Here is a 17776-nt window from a genome sequence, read left to right as displayed (position 1 = left end):
GCAGGCTCTGTTGATGCCTGACCTTCCCAAAGGATGCCTTGATTCTCCACCAATGCAGCCATCTGAACCCTCCACAGGCGGCCCAGGCTCCTGGGTTCAGATGTGGGGAGCCGCTCACTCCTCACTGCTAACCACTGGCCGCTGCGGTTTGGCCGCCCATCACTGTCAGTGGAGCCGGGCTCACCAGAAGCCTCAGTACACCGAGGGCAGCTGTTTAATGGGCAAGGCAGATGGGCGTGGCGGCCGGGCCCACAACTAAAGCTTTTGGCCTGCTGGAAGCTGGGGCAGGCAAAGGACTGCCCCATGCCCCTCGCCTCCTGTGTCTCTGCAGCCTGTCCTGTATTTTAGCTGTTTGCATGCCTATCTCCCACACAAAACTGTCAGTACCTCCTGGGTGGTACTCAGGGACAGACAGGGGAATCTGCTCCAGCTCTGCAGAAGGGACAGTCTGGGAAAGAAGGATCATTTACATCCTCCTAGAGGAGCCCTGGACTAGCAGTCAGGAGACCTGAGCTTAGCCCCAGCCCTGTCACTGCCCACTGTGGCCCTTGGGCAAGTCTGCGCCGGGAGAGGTTGCCCAGCGCACACCCACAACCTGAACAAGTCAGCCCCCAGTGCACATCAGTAACGGAATTCCAGGGGTAGAAGGGCTGGCTCCTCAGAGATAAGCCAAGCAGTAGAGCTGGGTCTAGGCCCCACCGCCTCCCCTTTTCCTGCCAGGCCTCCGGCTGCTGTTGCCCCAGAAAGGCCAGACCCTACCAGTCAGCCTTATTCCCTCCCCATGGGGGAACGAGGGTCAGAGGAGCTTTGAGGGACTCAGCTCCCCCAGAGCCACCCACACTTAGCTTTAAATTCCCAGCCCTGCTCAGGCTTCCCGCCCTCCCCCTCCACAGGGAGCCATCTCCTGCTGCTTGGCATGGAACCCCCTCTCCAACTACATCCTTTCCCCCCTCCCCCTAACTCCTACACAATCCCTGTCCCAAAACTTTTCCTGCAGTTTCCCATCTGATCAGGTTCTTAGGAAGCATAATTATTCATGGAGGGTGGAGGCGGAAAATTCCCAGGAACCAGAACTCTGGGAAAAAACCTTTTCTAGTCCCTTCACCTGCCAGAAGATCCTGCCTCTTAAATTGGCCAGTCATAATCATGCCTCTCCCCAAAACCTCTACAGCCCTTGTCGCCCACAGCAAAGAGATTATGTTCCTCTGCACTGAGGCAGAGGCCTCTGTGATCTGTCCCAGCCTGGGTTTAGGCTCTGTCATTCTTCTATTTCTATGGGGCAGCACCAGAACCGAGGCCCGGCTGCTGCCAGGACCCATGCCCCTCGCCTCCTGTGTCTCTGCAGCCTGTCCTGTATTTTAGCTGTTTGCATGCCTATCTCCCACACAAAACTGTCAGTACCTCCAGGGTGGTACTCAGGGACAGACAGGGGAAGCTGCTCCAGCTCTGCAGAAGGGACAGTTTGGGAAAGAAGGATCATTTACATCCTCCTAGAGGAGCCCTGGACTAGTAGTCAGGAGACCTGAGCTTAGCCCCAGCCCTGTCACTGCCCACTGTGGCCCTTGGGCAAGTCATTTCCGCTCTGGGCTTCTGCTTCCTCTTCTGTAAGCTGAGGGGGTTGGGGCAGGCTCTATCATCGCTCACCAAACTTGCCTGAGCCCTGACTGCTGGGACCCTCCATTAGCATTCTCACTGCACCTTCTCAACCATGCGGCAGTAGAAAGGCCCGCAGTCAAGTCCAGGTTTTTAAAATTTCCAACCCCCTTATCTTTCCAGCACACCCCTTTTCACTCTGTCTCCAAGATTTGATTCTTGGCTTGCCTTTCCTGGGTCTATTGACAACGATCCAGGCCATCACCATGAGGTTCAGCGGGGAACAGGCTTGCCCGGGGACCAGTGCTTGGCAGTGCACACCTTCCACATGACAGGTCTGGTGACTGCCTGGCTGCAGGCAGTGAGGCTGCAAAGAGGAGGGCAGGCAGAAGGAAGGAGTCCAGCAGAGACGGGAACCCCACTCAGCCCCTCCCTCTCGGCTCCAGCTCCCAGTTTGCCCGTCCCTTGCAGCAGCTTCTGTCACACTTCTGGGCTGGCCAGAGTGCTGCCTCCTTGAAAGCTTGGCTCTCATTGCTCTCAGAGACCCTGGCTGAGCTGCTGGTGGCCAGGGACCTGCTTTACTCAGCTCACTCTGCGAACAAGTCAGGGCGAGAGAACGGACACTCCAGCTCTGACTTCCAGGCTGCTCAGCAGGATCCTTCCCAACGTCAGACCAGGCTACCCTCTACTCAAACCCTTCAGTGGTAGCACACAGCACCCAGAGGAAATTGCAGCGCCATCGTGAGCTGGCCCTACCTTTCTCCTTCCTCTTGCCACACTTCAAACAAGCATTCCTTAGGGCTCCTGGTCTTTGAATGTCTGGCTCCTTGTTATCATCCAGGTCTCAGCTTCAAATGTCATCTCCTTAGAGTACTTCACTGGCCATCCAAGGCAGCCCATCATCTCTCTTCTTGCTACCTGGCAGTATTTTTGCATCCACTCTGCAGTGCCCCCCACTAGCATGTGAGCCCTGCTGTCAGGGACCCTCTGTCTTATCCACAGCTGTGCTGTGGAAACTCAGAATAGTGTCTGGCACGGGAGTGGGAGTGGGGCTGTGAGTGCCACACGTCAGACTGGGCGGTCAGGGATCCTCCCTGAAGAGAAGGCATTTGATCAGAGGCCTGGGTGCGGAGAGTGGGAACCTGCAAGGGCCTATAGGATTTCCTGCTGGGGGGAAGCAAGGGCTGTGGATCTCTGGAGGGGCTTGAGGACACAGTGTTTGAGGAACACAGGGAGGCCAGTGTGACTGGAGCGAAGAAGCAATTGGACATGAAGCCAGGAGAGGTGTAGACCAAACCTCTCTTGGACTTTGTCCTAAGTTCACCAGAAAACAACTGAAAGGTTTTAAGCAGGGAAATAACACGTTTTGGTTTACTTTTTTAAAAGTCTCCTCCAGCTGCTCCATGGAGGACCAATCATAGGGAGACAGGAGAGGCTCTGGCAGACCTTCCAGGAGGCCACTGGGTCATGACGCTAGAGCCTTGGACAAGGAGAACAGAACTGGAGATGAAAGAAGTGGGCAAAATGTTCGATCCTTGTCCTGCTTTCCACAAGTCTGAGAAGCCCCGCCAAGTCTGCACCCCTCTGGCAGAGCTCTAGATGCTCAGGAAACCAGCCCTCACCCCCCTACCCAATCTTACTTCTCATGGAGCCCCAGCCCAGACTTCCTGCTCCAGCTGTCTGGGCCTCCCCCCAGGGGCTCACCCACACCCAGCTCGCTTGTTGTGCCGCTGCCCATCCTCTTATGGGGGTCTCAGGGAGGCGCCTGCACCAAGATCTCTGCCCCTGGCTCATTCTTGCCACATCTCTCCCTTCCCTGAAGTACTTCTGTGCTGTGAGACAGGAGCACAGCAGTGAGCACTTCATTGTTGCTTATTTCACTTTCCCGAGGTGAACCACAAGCTGGAAAAAGGCAGATGCCATGACTCACAACACTTTTGGGGCTGTTGTGAGAATCATGATGTGCCTTGAGAAGCCCTCAGCACAAGGCCAGGCACTGGGGAGGGTCTTGATAAAAGGTTCTCCCTCCTCACATCCCTCACCGCGGCTCACTCCTGCCTGCCTTCTCTGGCCAGCCAGGCAGGTGGGTGAGGTGTGCTTAGGGCTGAAGGGAAGGGGGTGGAGAATAGCCTAATGGTTATAGCTTTGCTTTGTTCAGCTCTCTGTGCCTTTCTTATGTTCTCCCCTCCAGGCGAGCTGAGCAAACCTCTGCTTAACCTCCAGCACCCAGCTCAAATAGTACCTTCTAAGGCACCATTCCCTGATCCAGGGCCCCGCCCCCACAGCTCCACAGGCCCCTGCTGTGGCACTTCACAGTATCTCACAGTGCCAGCTTAAGCATCTGCCTCCCCCAGCAGACTGTGAGTCTGGAATTATATTTATTCATCTGTCCATCTTTCAGCACAGCATTTATCGGCATAAATCAAACTTAGCTGAGGGTATGTTTCCCCCTCTTCCAACTAAAAACCCAATCCAGATGCTCTCATTTCCACCCTCACCCCCTAGATGGGTGACCTTCTGTCCTATCCCCATGGCCTCCTGCCCACAAATCTAAAATCATCCTCCGGAGATCGTTTTCATCTCCCCCTCAAAGGCTCCCCTAACGGCAGCAGACGATAAGGGTCTTTGTCTAATGCCACAGGGATAGTAGCAACTCCTGCTACTGCGTGCTTATGACATTCTGGGGCTTTACACACATTATTTGCTTGGGAAAATTGAGACTCGAACAGGGTGATGCAGCTAGGATGTGGTAGAACCTCCTGCTCTTAACAATGGCACAACACACTCGATGCCTTATCATCGTTGGGCCTGTTTTAAAGTCATCATCTGTGCTGTAAAATCTAGTGCTTTTATAGCTACACATCAAGTTATCAAAAGAAACTGCTTTGTTCATTAAATTTTTCAGGCAACAAGTCTTGCAACTACTGCTAGGTGGTGAAATGACTGTTACATAGAAAATGCACAGGACTTGGAATGGGAAGTCCTGGGTTCTGGCTTCAGCTGTGCCACATCAGGGTCATATACTCCAGGCAAGTCACCTAACTTCTCTGGGCGTCAGTCTCCTTATCTGCTAAAAAAAAATAAAAATACTATTCAGCCAAAGAAAGCTGTGATACATACTACAACATGGATGAACCTCGAAGACATTATGCTAAGTGAAATAGGCCAAAGGCAAAAGTACAAATAAAGTATGATTCCACTTATACGAAATATCTAGGATAAGCAAATTCATCGAGACAGAACGTAGATTATAGGTTTACCAGGGGCTGGGGGTGGGGTGGGGGGTGGAGAATGGGGAATTATAGCTAAAGAGTTTCTGTTCTGGGTGATGAAAAAGTTTTAGTAATAGAAGGTGGTGATGATCGCAGAACATTGTAAAACTAATTAATGCCAGTGAATTGCACACTTATAAATGGTTAAAATGGCAAAAAAATTATGTTGTATATATGTTACAGAAAACCCCAAAAACAACAACAACAACAAAAAAACCCAGAAAGGAAATAAAGGGGAATAACAGCACCTTCCCCCAAAAGATTTCCCCATGCATGTTGGAAAGTGCTCTATCTTAGGGATGCACTCATTAAAAGGTTAAATATTATCAACTCTGTGCTTTATTAGCACAGCACTGGACACAGGGCAGAATGTCAACATTCAGTTGCTGGGAGATTAAGGCATCAGAGGGAACAAGCCAACATTTCTCTCCTCCTGCCCCTAGAGGAGAGTGGCACCTCCTAAGCACCCCCATTTCAAGTGTTTTCCATATATGCCACACTAATGCTACATATCTGAAATGCGTGTTCTCCCAGGATCCTCCGGACCTCTCTCCAGGTCACAGTGCTGAGATTCGAACCCAGGTCTGTCAGTCTGCAAAACCATGCTTGTAAGCATGTTTCCAAATGGACCTGCCCTGAGTGGCTCTGACAGCAGGTGCTCAGCAAGCAGAACCCTCTCCTGCAACTCTGAGGCCCTGCCCCCTGCAGAAAGCTTCTGGTTGTGCCCAGGGAGACCTGTTTCTGTACCTTTGTTCAAGCTGTCTCCTCTCATCTAAATCCTACCTATCCTTCAAGGCAGAGCTCAACAGCCACCTCCACAAAGCCTCTCCTGATCCTCCGAGACAGAAAGGTCTCTCTCCCTCCTCTAAACTCCCAGAGGATTCCATCTGCACCTCGAATAACACCCTCTTCCTACTGCCTGACTGTTCAGTGTCTCGATCTCATTTTTAAGAGCAGTCCCTGAGCGTCTTAAGAGGAGCAGCTTAAAAGCCTCCTTGTACCTTCCACCAGCCAGGCAGGCCAAGCTCAGTCAGGGAAGGATGGGTGCTTGCTCCTCCTCCCCCAGCTGGCTGTAACCGGAGTTAGGCCAGGTGAACTGGCCCCGCCTCCTGCTGGCATCCTGCCCACCTGCTATAGCATCAAGATTCCTGTGGGCCTTGGCCCAGAACCCAGGAGATAGGATCTTTCCCTGGTTTAATGGCAAAGATGCTATAAAAAGCACAGTACCTGGGCTCAACATTGGCTTGTGATGGACTACAAAGGCCTAAGGAATTTGATAGGTAAGGGCAGAAGGCTCAAGGCAGGCTCACAAGTCCTGAGCCCTGCACTTGGTCTCCTTGCAAGGCCCAAAGATTTCCTTGCCAGGAGCAGCTCCCTAACAGATACCCCAGCAGGAAGCTGCCTATCCTCAGGCTTAAAGGACCCAATGGAAAAAGTTGAGATTTGACAATACTTAGAAACCAACATCTGGGGCAAAGACACGGCCCCTACTCAAGTTTTGTCCAGGCTCTTACTGCCTAGTTAACAGAGCAGGGAAGGGTCGGGGTGAGTGCCCAGAGGGCACAGGTCCTGATGAGGTTCTTTCCACCTCTAACATTCTAGAATTAGAATAATGTTTTACACATTCACTCCCAGGAGCAGGGCAGAGGAGGAGAATGCAAATCTTCAGTCCAGGAAGCAGCAGAGGCCAATCCGGACTTCCCAGCTCTGGGGCCTCAATGCCTTTGCACCTTCAGAGGCTCTCCCTGTGTTTGCCACCTCAAAGCGTGTTGTTTGCTTCCCCTAATGTGTGTGTTTGGGCCCTAGCCTCTTTGGAGTGGGAGGCCTGAATGACCTCCTGGGGTGTGAGCTAGACTCGCCATGGAAACCCAGCAGACCCAGGGGAGCAGAGGAACCCAGTACCTTCCCTACCTGCACAGTGCAGATAAAACCTTTGATTCTCAATCCAAAAAAAAAAAAGACTTTCTCTATTTTAAGGCATCCTTTTCCCTTCTCTTTCCCCAGGACAAAGCTTACTCATCCTGCCTGGGCTAAGCCCTCCTTGCCTAGCTTTTCCGCAGCATCCCCGCCTTCACCCTCTCTCCCCCCGGCAAACTCCACTCCTCCTTCACCCAAAGATTCATTCCAAACCAGTCAGTCCTCCACGGAGGTCCCCTTATTCCGATTCCCACAGGACAAAAGGCGGAAGCCCTTAACCTTTTGAGGGTCACAGTCTCTTTGCGTATCTATGACTATTATGAGCCTTCTCCCTCAGATAAAAGCAAACATCTACAAATGTCTGAAGACTATTTTGGGGGATCCACAGGCCCCTTGAACTCCATCATAAACTGGGGAAGCATCTCTACTTTAAGATCATAGAAACCTAGATCTTAAAGAAACAGCAGATCGCCCAGTCCACTCTCCCAGTCAAGCCAGAATCCCTCTTGTTGTGGAGTAGATCATGTGGCCCACAAAGACAAGTTAAGTCCTAATTACTGGTCCTATGAGTGTGAACTTATTTGTAAATGGTATCTCTGAAGATCCTACTAAGAGGAAGCCAAACTGAAACAAGGTGCGCCTTACTCTAATAGGACGGAAGTCCTTATAAAGCAAAGGAAATTTGGACATGATAGTAGGAGTGAAGAGGAGACGGATCGCCACATGATAGAGGACTCCCGGCAAGCCACCACCAGAACATTACAGACTTTCGAGAAAATACCTTGACTTTGGGCTTTTAGCCTCCAAACAGTGAGACAATCAATTTCTGTTATTTAAGCCAACCAGTGTATGGTATGCGTTATAGCAGCCCTGGCAAACTAAGATACTCCCCTAAAGCAACACCTCTTGAATGATGTCCCTTTTCTCCATCTGACCTACCTCTAAAGACCACCTCCTACGGGAAGCCCTCCGTCATCTCTTCTCCTCTTCACTGATTCCCTCTGCATCCCAGCCTAAGCCACACAATTTTTTATCTGTGCTTTCTCCCTTGAGTATTGTCTCACTTCCTTAGCAAGACAGCTGCCCTCTACAGACACATTTCTTCAACCCCTTAATCCTAAACTAGAGATAACCATGATCCTATACTTGAGAATCTGTGCTTTGAGGCCAAGCTCGATGACAGCACTGGACCGCCCCCAAAGCACGGGGCCATAGAGTGCCACTTCCAAGGGCGTCAAAGCCTGTCCATGCCTCACCACAACAAGGGCTTCCCTGGGATGGCTGCCTTCCCCACTGGAAAGCCCCAGACAGCGTTTCCAACAATGAGCTCCCCAGGTGGGGAATATAAGGAGTAGGGAGGTGAAATGACTCACCATAGGTCAATATGCAAGAAAGAGGCAGAGCCAAGATTGGGACTCGGGTCCCCAAGTTCCAGCCCAGAGCTCTCTCCCTTTAACAAATGGCTTTATTAAAACTAAATTTACCCTCACACACACTCACACGCTCTTCTGTGCAAAGTGAATTTTAGAAAAGATGTGCAAGAAAGCTGACAGTGGCATCCTATGGGAAGGGCACTGGTGGGGCAGTCAGAGAAGCAGGACGGGCACTTTTACTTGTCACTCTAATGCTTTCTGCACTGTTGGGCTTTACTTTTGTTTTGCTATTTTTTTTTTTTTTAGCAAGAACATATTGTATTTATTTGTATTATAAAAATAAATCTACCACAGAAAGGAGATTCTAGCCCCTACCCATCCCCAACACACACATAAAAACAAAGAAAAGCCATTAGGAAACCTGCCCGGGTATATCTGTAAAGTAAAAAGCTTGCCTTCTTACATGGTTTATGGCTACCAATCTCATTCATTCACAGACACAAGCTGTTTATGACTTGCAGAATCTTCCCCAGAAAGGCTTGATTCAATTATGACTCTGGGCAACTCCCAGAGGAAGCTCTGGTACTTGGCTTTTACTTACATCGAGGACCAACCAAGCAAACCCACACCCTCCCAGAGACTCCACTCAGTGTGGAGAAAATGCCCTTGTAGCCCCCCCTCCATCAGAGCCAGAGACGGAGGGGCCAAGGCTGCACCACTTAAAGGTGGGCTAATTCCTAAAGCATCCCTTTGTGAGTGTCACTTTCAAGGCCAGTTAACCTCCTGGACTGAATGATATTCAGGCTGAAGCCACCTATCCTCTCCCTACTTCCTCGCGGAGGGGCCAAACTGATTTCTTGTCTGCCCTAATTGCTTCACACTCTCTCTACATAGAAGTCAGTTATGTTCATTCATTCATCCCCCAAATAGCTATGGAGGCCTTTACTTGGTGCCAGGAACATAGGCCAGTAAAACAAAAGTCCTGCCCTCACAGGACTTACATTCCTCTGGAAATTGCGCACTAAGAATAGCTCCCTTTTTCCTCCCTGCTTATCTAACTCCTCTCCGTCCCTCAAGCTCAAGTTACCCCTTTGAGTTGTCTTCCCTAACCACCCCAGCTCACTCCCTCTGAACTTCTTCTTTGCCAGACATCTACCCAGCCCCAACATGGACGCTTTCTCCTGAGCAGACTGGAAGCTCTTTGGAAGCAGGGCCCGGGTTTCAGTCTTCTTAGCTCCTAATGGGCCATGTGCTCAATGCCTGCTGGTGATGTCAGCTGACCTGCCTCTTCAGCCCTGGTTCCAGCAGATGAGTTCATTAGCCACTCTTGGTCCTGGCTGGCCACGACAAAGACACAGCCTTGGCGAGCTCTGCCTGGCATGCATCAAGTGCTACATGAGTGTTAGCCATTTATTATGTTAGTGAGCTTGTGGGCTCTGCCTTACACACAGCTGTGATGTCACCCCTCCACCCCTGGTGGCCCGGACTGAAATAGGCTCAGTACTGTGGAAGGGCTGGTCTAGGCTTAGGGGTAAGTGTCCCCCGAGGGACTGGGAAGGGGGCCTGGGAAGGAACAGGACTTCTCATTTTGAAGTCACAGCTGCTGAAGGGCATACCTTTGCAGGAAAACAGCTTGCTGGGGTAACGTGGGGAACTCCAGAGTCTCAGCAAGTCAATATTAGAACTCAAGGCTCAGGACTGGCTCACAAGACCCCAAAACTGGTCCTGCATTTTGGATGAGCTTTAGGGGGAAGGAAATAAAGTCAGCATGATCCCAGAGAAGGGGGGCAGCCCACTGATGTAGGCACAATGCAAAACTAAGTTCAGTTAAAATTAGATTAGTCCATAAGATTAAAAATATCCACATATAATCACAGGCTGCCTTAAAGTATCAGTTGATGTTTATCAGCATCTAAAGAGATGGTTTGGTCGGGTGCAGTGTGTGCAGACAACCTTGGGGAGACATATCTGACTCAGACATTTGCAGGGGGAGTGAGTGCTAGAAAATGAGGCCCACACAGGCGATGGATGACTCAGGAATAACCCGGCCCTGGGTTTGCTGAGCCAGCCTCCTCTCCCCTCCTCTCCCCTCTCAGATGGAAAGGGGGCAGGTGGGGGTGGGGAGGGAAGGAGGCAGGCAGGACAGCTGTGTGCAGGCTGGCGTTCTCAGAGGGAGCCTGGGGCCCCTTTGCTCCAATTCCCTGTCCCTCTGATGTTTCTAAATGCAGTCACCTCTGGGAAGTGATCTTTGCTTCACAGTGGGGGAACTGGGGTGGGTCACACTTATTTTCCCCAAACCCAAGAAGTGATCCACAGACAGCAGCCAAGACTTGAAACACTAAAATTTTTAGAACGCCCCAGTTCAAAATGATTATGGGAAAAATAAAACTGGTGAACAGAAAGGGCCCTTGGGGTCAGGGCAGGATGATGAAAAGAGTATGGGTTCCAAAGTCAGACAGCTTAAACCCCGATATTTTCTAGCTGTGCAAGAAGTACCTGACCCAGTCTTTGGAAAAGGTGCTTAGTAAGTGGTAGCTAATATAATTACCCCAAACTTCTACTACAGATTAGGAAGCAGGGGCTGTACCTTGTCTAAGGCCACACAGTGAGGCAGAAAAGAGCTGAGACCAGATTCCAGTCTCTTGACCTGCCCCCCAACCCCATCCGTGAGTTTTCTGTTGTAATTCACTTCCTTGCCTCTTCTTTCTCCTGGAGGGCCTATGACACTGTGAGGGAGAAGAAAAGCCCTCCATTTCAGAGGCTTGCTGCTCCACAGACTCTATTTCTGAAAGCACCCCTCACACTCCTCCTTCATGGGAATACAGGTGTGTTCCAGGGGTTGCTAAGTGCTCAGGGCTGAGGCAGCCAGGACTGAGTCACATGGGCACCAGGCCCCAGACTGCCCTGCTCCTTCAGGAGTCCTTCCTGGCAACTCCCCAGATGGCCATCGCAGACGTGTCTGCTCATTCACTCTGAGTGCACCTCTGGTTCTCTCACTCCCCTTGAGCCTCACAATAACCCAGCTTAGGGCATGGGGTTAGAAGTCCAGGGACTGCACCCTTTCCCTCTTATTTGTTAAGTGAGCTCAGGCAGACCACAGTCTGAGAGTCAGTTTCCTGTGATGTCAAGTGGGCTTGTGAATACCACCTGTTATCCTAACCCACAGGACCATGGAGATGATCAAAATTAAATACCATACATGCAAGTACTTTGGAAACAACAAATTAAGGTATTGATGAGAATAACCACTAAACCTCGCTCACCTTGTAGAGCTAAATAAAGTTGTGCCACCTGCTCCCAACACAGTGGCTGCCTCTCTGGAGATCCTGCTGGCCCTGAGGATAACCCAAAGCAACCCAGCACCCTTCCTGCGCCAAAGCAGGAGATCACAGTCACAAAGCCAGTCACCCTGGCTTGCTAAAGAAAACCACCCTCCAACGGACACTCCCCAGCCCGAGCAGCTTCTGACCATGAGATGCAGCAAGCTCTGGTCAGACAGGCGGACAAATGGCAGGGCAGGGTCACTGCCATGGAACCAGGGAAAGGATCAGCCTAACTATGGGATGTTGGAGCACTCGTGTGGACTCCCAGGGACCGGGGATGGGCCCAAAGCCAGGTGCAGAACACCTCCAGCTCTCTCTGGGCAGGGAGAAGGCTTCCATGGTTGACATCAGCCCAGGCACTAGAGGGAGTGCTAAAATCCCAAGAGCAAGTGCAGCCAAATACTCCTGCTCTGTGTGAGCTGGGAACCTACCCAGTGCAGAGCCTTGTGCACCTGCTGGGGGGACACCAAGAGGTGACACACACAGCTGCACCCTTCTAGAAGGCTATGCCAAGACTCGAACAGAAAATAAATAGCAATTCAAAATCACAGAAGACAACCTCTCTGAGTTTCCTCATCTGCGAAACAGAGAAAGCCTTTATCTCATGGCATTTCAGTAGGGATTAATGAGATTACTTTTAATAAAGTGCCTGACACTAATATCCACAGATATTCAATAAATGGTAATTGTTATTAAAGCACACATACACCCAACAGAAGAAATATCAAAGGGCAGGCTGGGCCAAATGCCAACGTTGTGGGAAAACAATAAGGGAAAAGGGTTCAGAGGAGAAAGCGAAAGCAATTGCTGTGGGCTGGAGTGGGCAGGGAAGACCTCTCAAAAGGGGAGGAATCTGAATGGGTCCTGAAAGCTGCTCCAGTGAAGTGGGTACCATAACAGTCTTAGAAGGCCGAGACAGCAGCTTCACATTATACTGGTGGGGTGCTGGGTCAAGGGAAAGGGGGTGCCTTGTCCAAGGTTACATGGGTACCAAGGGGCAGTATCAGGGGCCTCGTGATGAAGGCTTTCCTTTATACCACAGCTGATGGGACAGGGCTGGGTGGAAAGGAAAGGAAAGGATGTCCCATCTATCACAGCTTCTTGCACGAAGTAGCTACTTAGCTGAATGAATTCCTGACAACACGATCAACCTACATCCTTTAAGTGCCCTAGCATTTCTGGAGACACATATGCCCTACCTCAAGACTTCCTCCCAGTCCCCAGCTGACCTCTCCTCCCACTGTCTTGCAGTCACACAGCTGCTTTTCTGAAGTGAAAAAGGTCACCTTTCTTTCTAGTCCCATCTGGGCTTCTTGAGGCAGTTTCAAGGTGACCTTCAGGCTGTTCCTCTCTCCTGTTGAGAGTGGGAGAGACAAGTTCTAGTCTTATTTTTACGGGAAACCAGCTGCTGGGTCTGATATCTCCACATGTGATGTGGGTGATAACGATCCCCTATTCCCTTCTCACAGGAGGAAATGCAGGGTACACCTTGCAAAAGCCAAAACCAAAAAACAAGCTATAAGACATAAAAAGAACAAAGAAAGCTTTTTTTGTCTCTGGTTAGGGGACAATGAACACCTGCTTTGTGGGCTCCCAGTCCTCTGCCAGGAGTTCTGGGTCAGGAATATGGGAAAACAAATTCATGGCATGCCAGAGGTTCTCCCTTGGAACAAGCACTGTACTGGAGTCAGGTGAACTGGGAACAAAGAATTCATGCAGGTGAATTCTTTGCATGCACCACCCTGTGGTGTGGGGGTGAGGAACGGACCTAACCTTAAGGCTCAGGGTTAGTCTCACACATCTCCCAATGTTCTGATCCCTCCTACAAGATGCCCATCTCCAAACCCCAAAAGCCAAGAATTCCTGACTGTTAGAGAAAAAGAGCCCAGAGAAGTGACTTACCTAAGGCCACCCACTGAATCAGTCAGAAAAAAACCCTAGAAGCATTTACTCTAGAATTTTAGTTCTAACTGTGTCCCTCCCCGACCCATCCCTGACAAAGTGTCTACCTAGCATGGGTAAATGATTAGGAGCTTTTGGATAGGAAGGAGACCTGCACGCAGCTCCTTCCATTCTTACAGGATTACCTAGCAAGGGAAGCAGCTGCCATCAATGACAGAATGAGGGCTCCAAAACAGCTCCTACCCATGCTAGGGCACTGGAAAAATAGGCAAGACACTCAGACAAGTTCTTGGTATTTGTGCAGAGGTAGCATGGCCCCCAGACCCTCACCCCCAGAGGCAGGTGGTGCCATCTCTCTTATTCCCATCCCCAACTCCTAGACCAACTCTGGAAGCAGCTTAAGTAAAAGGAAGAACAGAGTCAATGGGCCACATCCCAAACCTGGAAACTAACTTAGGAAGGACTCTGGTGGCAGCCTAGGGTTAAGGGATTTGTAACTCTCCAGGTTCAGAGGAAACCTATAGGAGGCTGAAGCAGGGATGCATTTATCTTAGGTATCTAAAATGCCATGGTGGCAGCTGCCTCCTGTTGAGCATTTACTATATGTAAAGACTGTACCAAGTCAGCTTCATATGCATCAATTTATGTCACTGTCACATAAGCAACCCTGTAGTTAGATAATATTATATTCCCCCATTTTACACATGAGAAAACCAAGACTCTGAGACGTTAAGTGGCACTGGTGGAACCCATATGCCACCGTGATTTTGCACTACAAAGGAGAAGGAAAAATGGGCTTCCACTTTTGCCATCTTCACAGGGACCCCTGAGATCTTCTGACCACCTCTCACTCTCTTCCCCAGGAAATCCAGATGCTACTGCTCTTCTGTTTTCATAGGCAGAAAAGTGCCTTTCCGAGCCAGAGGCACGAACTTTTGGAAAAGCAAAGGCCCTTAGAGATCATATTAAACCTCTTCACTCTGCACTGGGAAAACTGAGGCCCAAGGCTGAGTGACTTGCCAGGGTCATCCGAGCCAGTGGAACGGCGGAAATGTCAGACTGGCAAGGCCCATCAAGATCAAGTGACAGGTGATGAGCCTGACTGGCCCAAGGTCACAGTAAGGCAGGATGAGCAGCCAGCTTTCCAGATTTCTAGATTAATACCCTTGCCATGGCTGCATCTGTGCCATCCAGCAGCCCAGGGTCCTGGGCTCAGTACTCTGTGGTGACGAAGGCCAGGCCAATTAGAACTAAAGATACCATGAGGCTTGTAGGGATAACTACCAACAGCCCAAAATGGATCTTTGTGCTATGCTCTCATTCCGTCAGCCGGCACTGAGAGAGACCTGCATTGTGTGCCAGTCCCCAATGCCCTTAACACAATGCCAGGTGTGGGTCCAGAGGTGAGGGAGCTGGAGAGAGGAGGGCAGTTTATAGACAGCAATTGCAAGGTCTCTTCTGGTCTCACACAGGCAAATGACACATTACAGTGACTTCAGTTTTTTACAACAAGGTAAGACTCATGGTCTCAACTGGTATGGTCAAATCTAGAGAGTCCTGCCCATTTCACAGGTGGGAGAGACCAGCTGAAAAAGGCCCTAGCTTGTTTAAGGTCACAAAATTGTATCAGAATCAGTACACATGGCTCTCTTTGCCCAGTCCTTGACTCTTCCAGGAAGCACAGCTGCCACCAGTGTGTAGGTACTGGCAGCCCAGCTCCATGCCCAGCCCTGCCACTGTGACCGGCTCGGCACCAGGAAGCCAGATCCTGGATCTGTCAAGATTCAGTGAGAGTGCCAGGCACCAGTGCCCTTCTGCAGCATGTCCCAGAGCCTGACTGGCACAGCCACTCAGCTTCTGCATGTCCTTGGGAAAGGTGCCAAGAGTCATAAACACCCCAAACCCAACCTTAGGCAAAGAGGGGAGCAGAGACCCATGTCTCTGTGTCTTCCACAGTTCGCTGGGGACTGAAAAAAGCAAAGGCAACAATCAAAGCCAGCCTGGACACCACGACTAAGGATTGGGACTTCTGAGCTATGCAGGTTCTGGTCAGCTCCATCGACCACCCAGTAGGACAGGATGCTCAGGCCTAGAAGGGAAACCACCCCTATGGGAGGGAACAACTTTTCTGCTCCTTTGCCCCAAAAAGGGCATTTCAAAGTCTCTTCAGACCAGAACACCCTAGCCCTTTCACCTATACCTCTTCTACTTGGACGGACAGAAAGCCAATGTGACTGGACAGCTCAGATGGCACATAAGACACAGCCAGGTGCTAACCTGGAGGTGAGTTAGGTCCAGACCAAGCTGCAACTTCCTCCGCTCTCCCTCCATCCTCAAAATAAGCCTCAGAAATGTCTAGGGTCCCTGTCCCATAAACTGTATAAAGCATGGCATTCCTGGGCAGGAAACTGACTCAGGGACTCCTAACCAGCCTGGACAGGTAAACCTGACAGATAGCATTCTGGGGATAAAGGAATGTGAGAATCTGAGAATCTCTCATGTTCCACCCCACTTATAATCTCCAGCACCCAGGGCTCCTGCTATACAGGACAGGCCTCAGACAGGTCAAGTAGAGAGGGCTATTCTCTGTCCTGGGCCACTCTACCATGAAGCATGTAATTGCACCAGTTGCTGTCCACAAAGCAGAATGTGCCTCTTGCTGGAAGAAACTTCTGAGTCTCACACACATCTGGGTGTCTGGCTCCCAAGGGGTCTGGCCCAGCCAGGGGAAGACTTGTCAGGCCTGGAAGTCCTGCTGAAGGTACCTAATATCAGTGGGGGCCATCCTCTCATCCTGCCTGCTCTCTCCCACACAAGATGCTGATTTCCATTCTTAGCAGGCCTCAAAACCTCAGAGGCCACAAAGCTAAAGTTTGAGAAGGACCAAGATAGCAGGATGGAGGCTGCCCATGATCCAGGACCCTTATTCCTGGGCAGCCCCAAATGGTAAGCCAGTCAGGTGGTGGTGGTGGCATGAGAGCCAACTGGACTTACCTATCTTCATGAGGCAGGCCAGCAGGATCCACAGGGAGATCTCAAAGGGTATGCGCACGTGTGGGTAGTCGATACCCAGGACTGGAAAGGCCTTTCGTGTCTTCGTGCTGTGGTCAGTGACGGAATGGTTAACAGGGCGGCTCTCCGGGGTGACCTCAGGTGGGGCGGTGGTGACATCCCCGATAGAGCGCTCCCGGGGTGGCTCGGAGCCCCGGATGGTGCTGGCAGTGGGGCTGGGCTGGAGGCCATGGCTCCTGAGGACAGGTAGCAGTCCCACCAAGGCTACCACCATGAGAAACGAAGGGAAGATCCGTGGTGGAGAGGGGCCACTGATGCCACGCCACAGAGGCATCGTCCTGCTCCCTGGGCCCAGTGGGCCTCTACCTTTAGCAAAGGGAGAGTAAGACGTGGGACATGGGTAGGAAGGGGTCCGAATGCCAGAAGAGAGACTGGAAGAGTCTCTAGGAAAAGTTCATGTTCTAGAGAAGTACTTTCGTGGAAGCAGTCCTCTGGGGTGGAAAGAGGTGGGGGGGGGGGGTCGCAATAGGTGGGAACCCCAAGATTTGAGACCGAGAACTGGAACTCCAAAATGGAGAAGAGGGACAAGGACCCAGGAAGGATTGCAGGAGGAGACAAAGGTGTGGAACCTTAGGCCTGGAAAAGAGAGGGGGAGGGGAGGAGTCTGAGCCCTGGAGCCAGAGCAGGGGACTGGGGTGGCTGGACCCCAGGCAAGTGATAGGAAGAAGGAAGACTGCGACCCTTGGCTGAGGAAAGTGACTGAGGAGCTGGGACTGTGGAATAAGGAAAGGGGTAGGGAGCCCAGGCTAAAGGAAGGGGACCAGGGAGGATGGGACCCAGGCCAGGAATACGGAGAGAGGACGCTGGGAGTCCAAGCTGCCAGGAAGGAATGAAGCCGGAAAGCGGCCGGGTGCTCCCCACCCAGAGAAGGGCTGGGGTCGAGGCGCTGGGCTGAGATTCCGGGGAAATGGAGGGAGGCGGAAGGCGGAGGAAGGCAGCCCGGCAGCAGGGCGCCTCGGCGCGGGCTGGGGGCGGCTGGTGGTGGGCCGGCGACAACACGCCCCTTCTTGCGGCCCCTGGACGTCGCTGCGCTCCGCCACGGCCCGGCGGCAGGTCGTCCGCGTCCAGGTCCAGTCCTAATCCCAGCCACAACCTCAGCCCGGGTGGCAGCAGACTGATTCCGCGCTGAGCCCGGCGCCGCCTCTTATAGGCACCACCGAGCTACCGGAGCCCGCGGCTAGAGCGACCTGTCAGCGCCCGCGCAGCACAGCGGCCCCTTTCGCCGAGGGAAGGAAGTATCACGTGGGAAGAGCAAGAAGAGTCAAGAGGCAAAAAAAGTAAAGTGATTTACTATTTAAAAAGCGCTTTCACCTCCACATCCGCG

General features: G+C 51.5%; 1 protein-coding gene across 1 annotated transcript in view; it reads right to left on the bottom strand.

Moving 5' to 3' along the window:
• SLC9A1 (solute carrier family 9 member A1) overlaps positions 1-17572 on the bottom strand; it is a 52473-nt gene extending 34901 nt beyond the window's left edge. The window contains exon 1 of the mRNA XM_077150691.1: positions 16375-17572. Within this exon, the coding sequence (XP_077006806.1) occupies positions 16375-16726 (352 nt within the window). The 5' untranslated portion in view covers positions 16727-17572. The remainder of the gene's footprint in view (positions 1-16374) is intronic.
• Between the last annotated feature and the right edge of the window lie 204 nt (positions 17573-17776).

Source organism: Tamandua tetradactyla, chromosome 2 (genome assembly GCF_023851605.1).
Source record: "Tamandua tetradactyla isolate mTamTet1 chromosome 2, mTamTet1.pri, whole genome shotgun sequence".
In the NCBI taxonomy this organism is placed as follows: Eukaryota; Metazoa; Chordata; class Mammalia; order Pilosa; family Myrmecophagidae; genus Tamandua; species Tamandua tetradactyla.
Note: the sequence above shows the minus strand (reverse complement) of the source record. Positions and strands in the feature narration are given on the sequence as shown.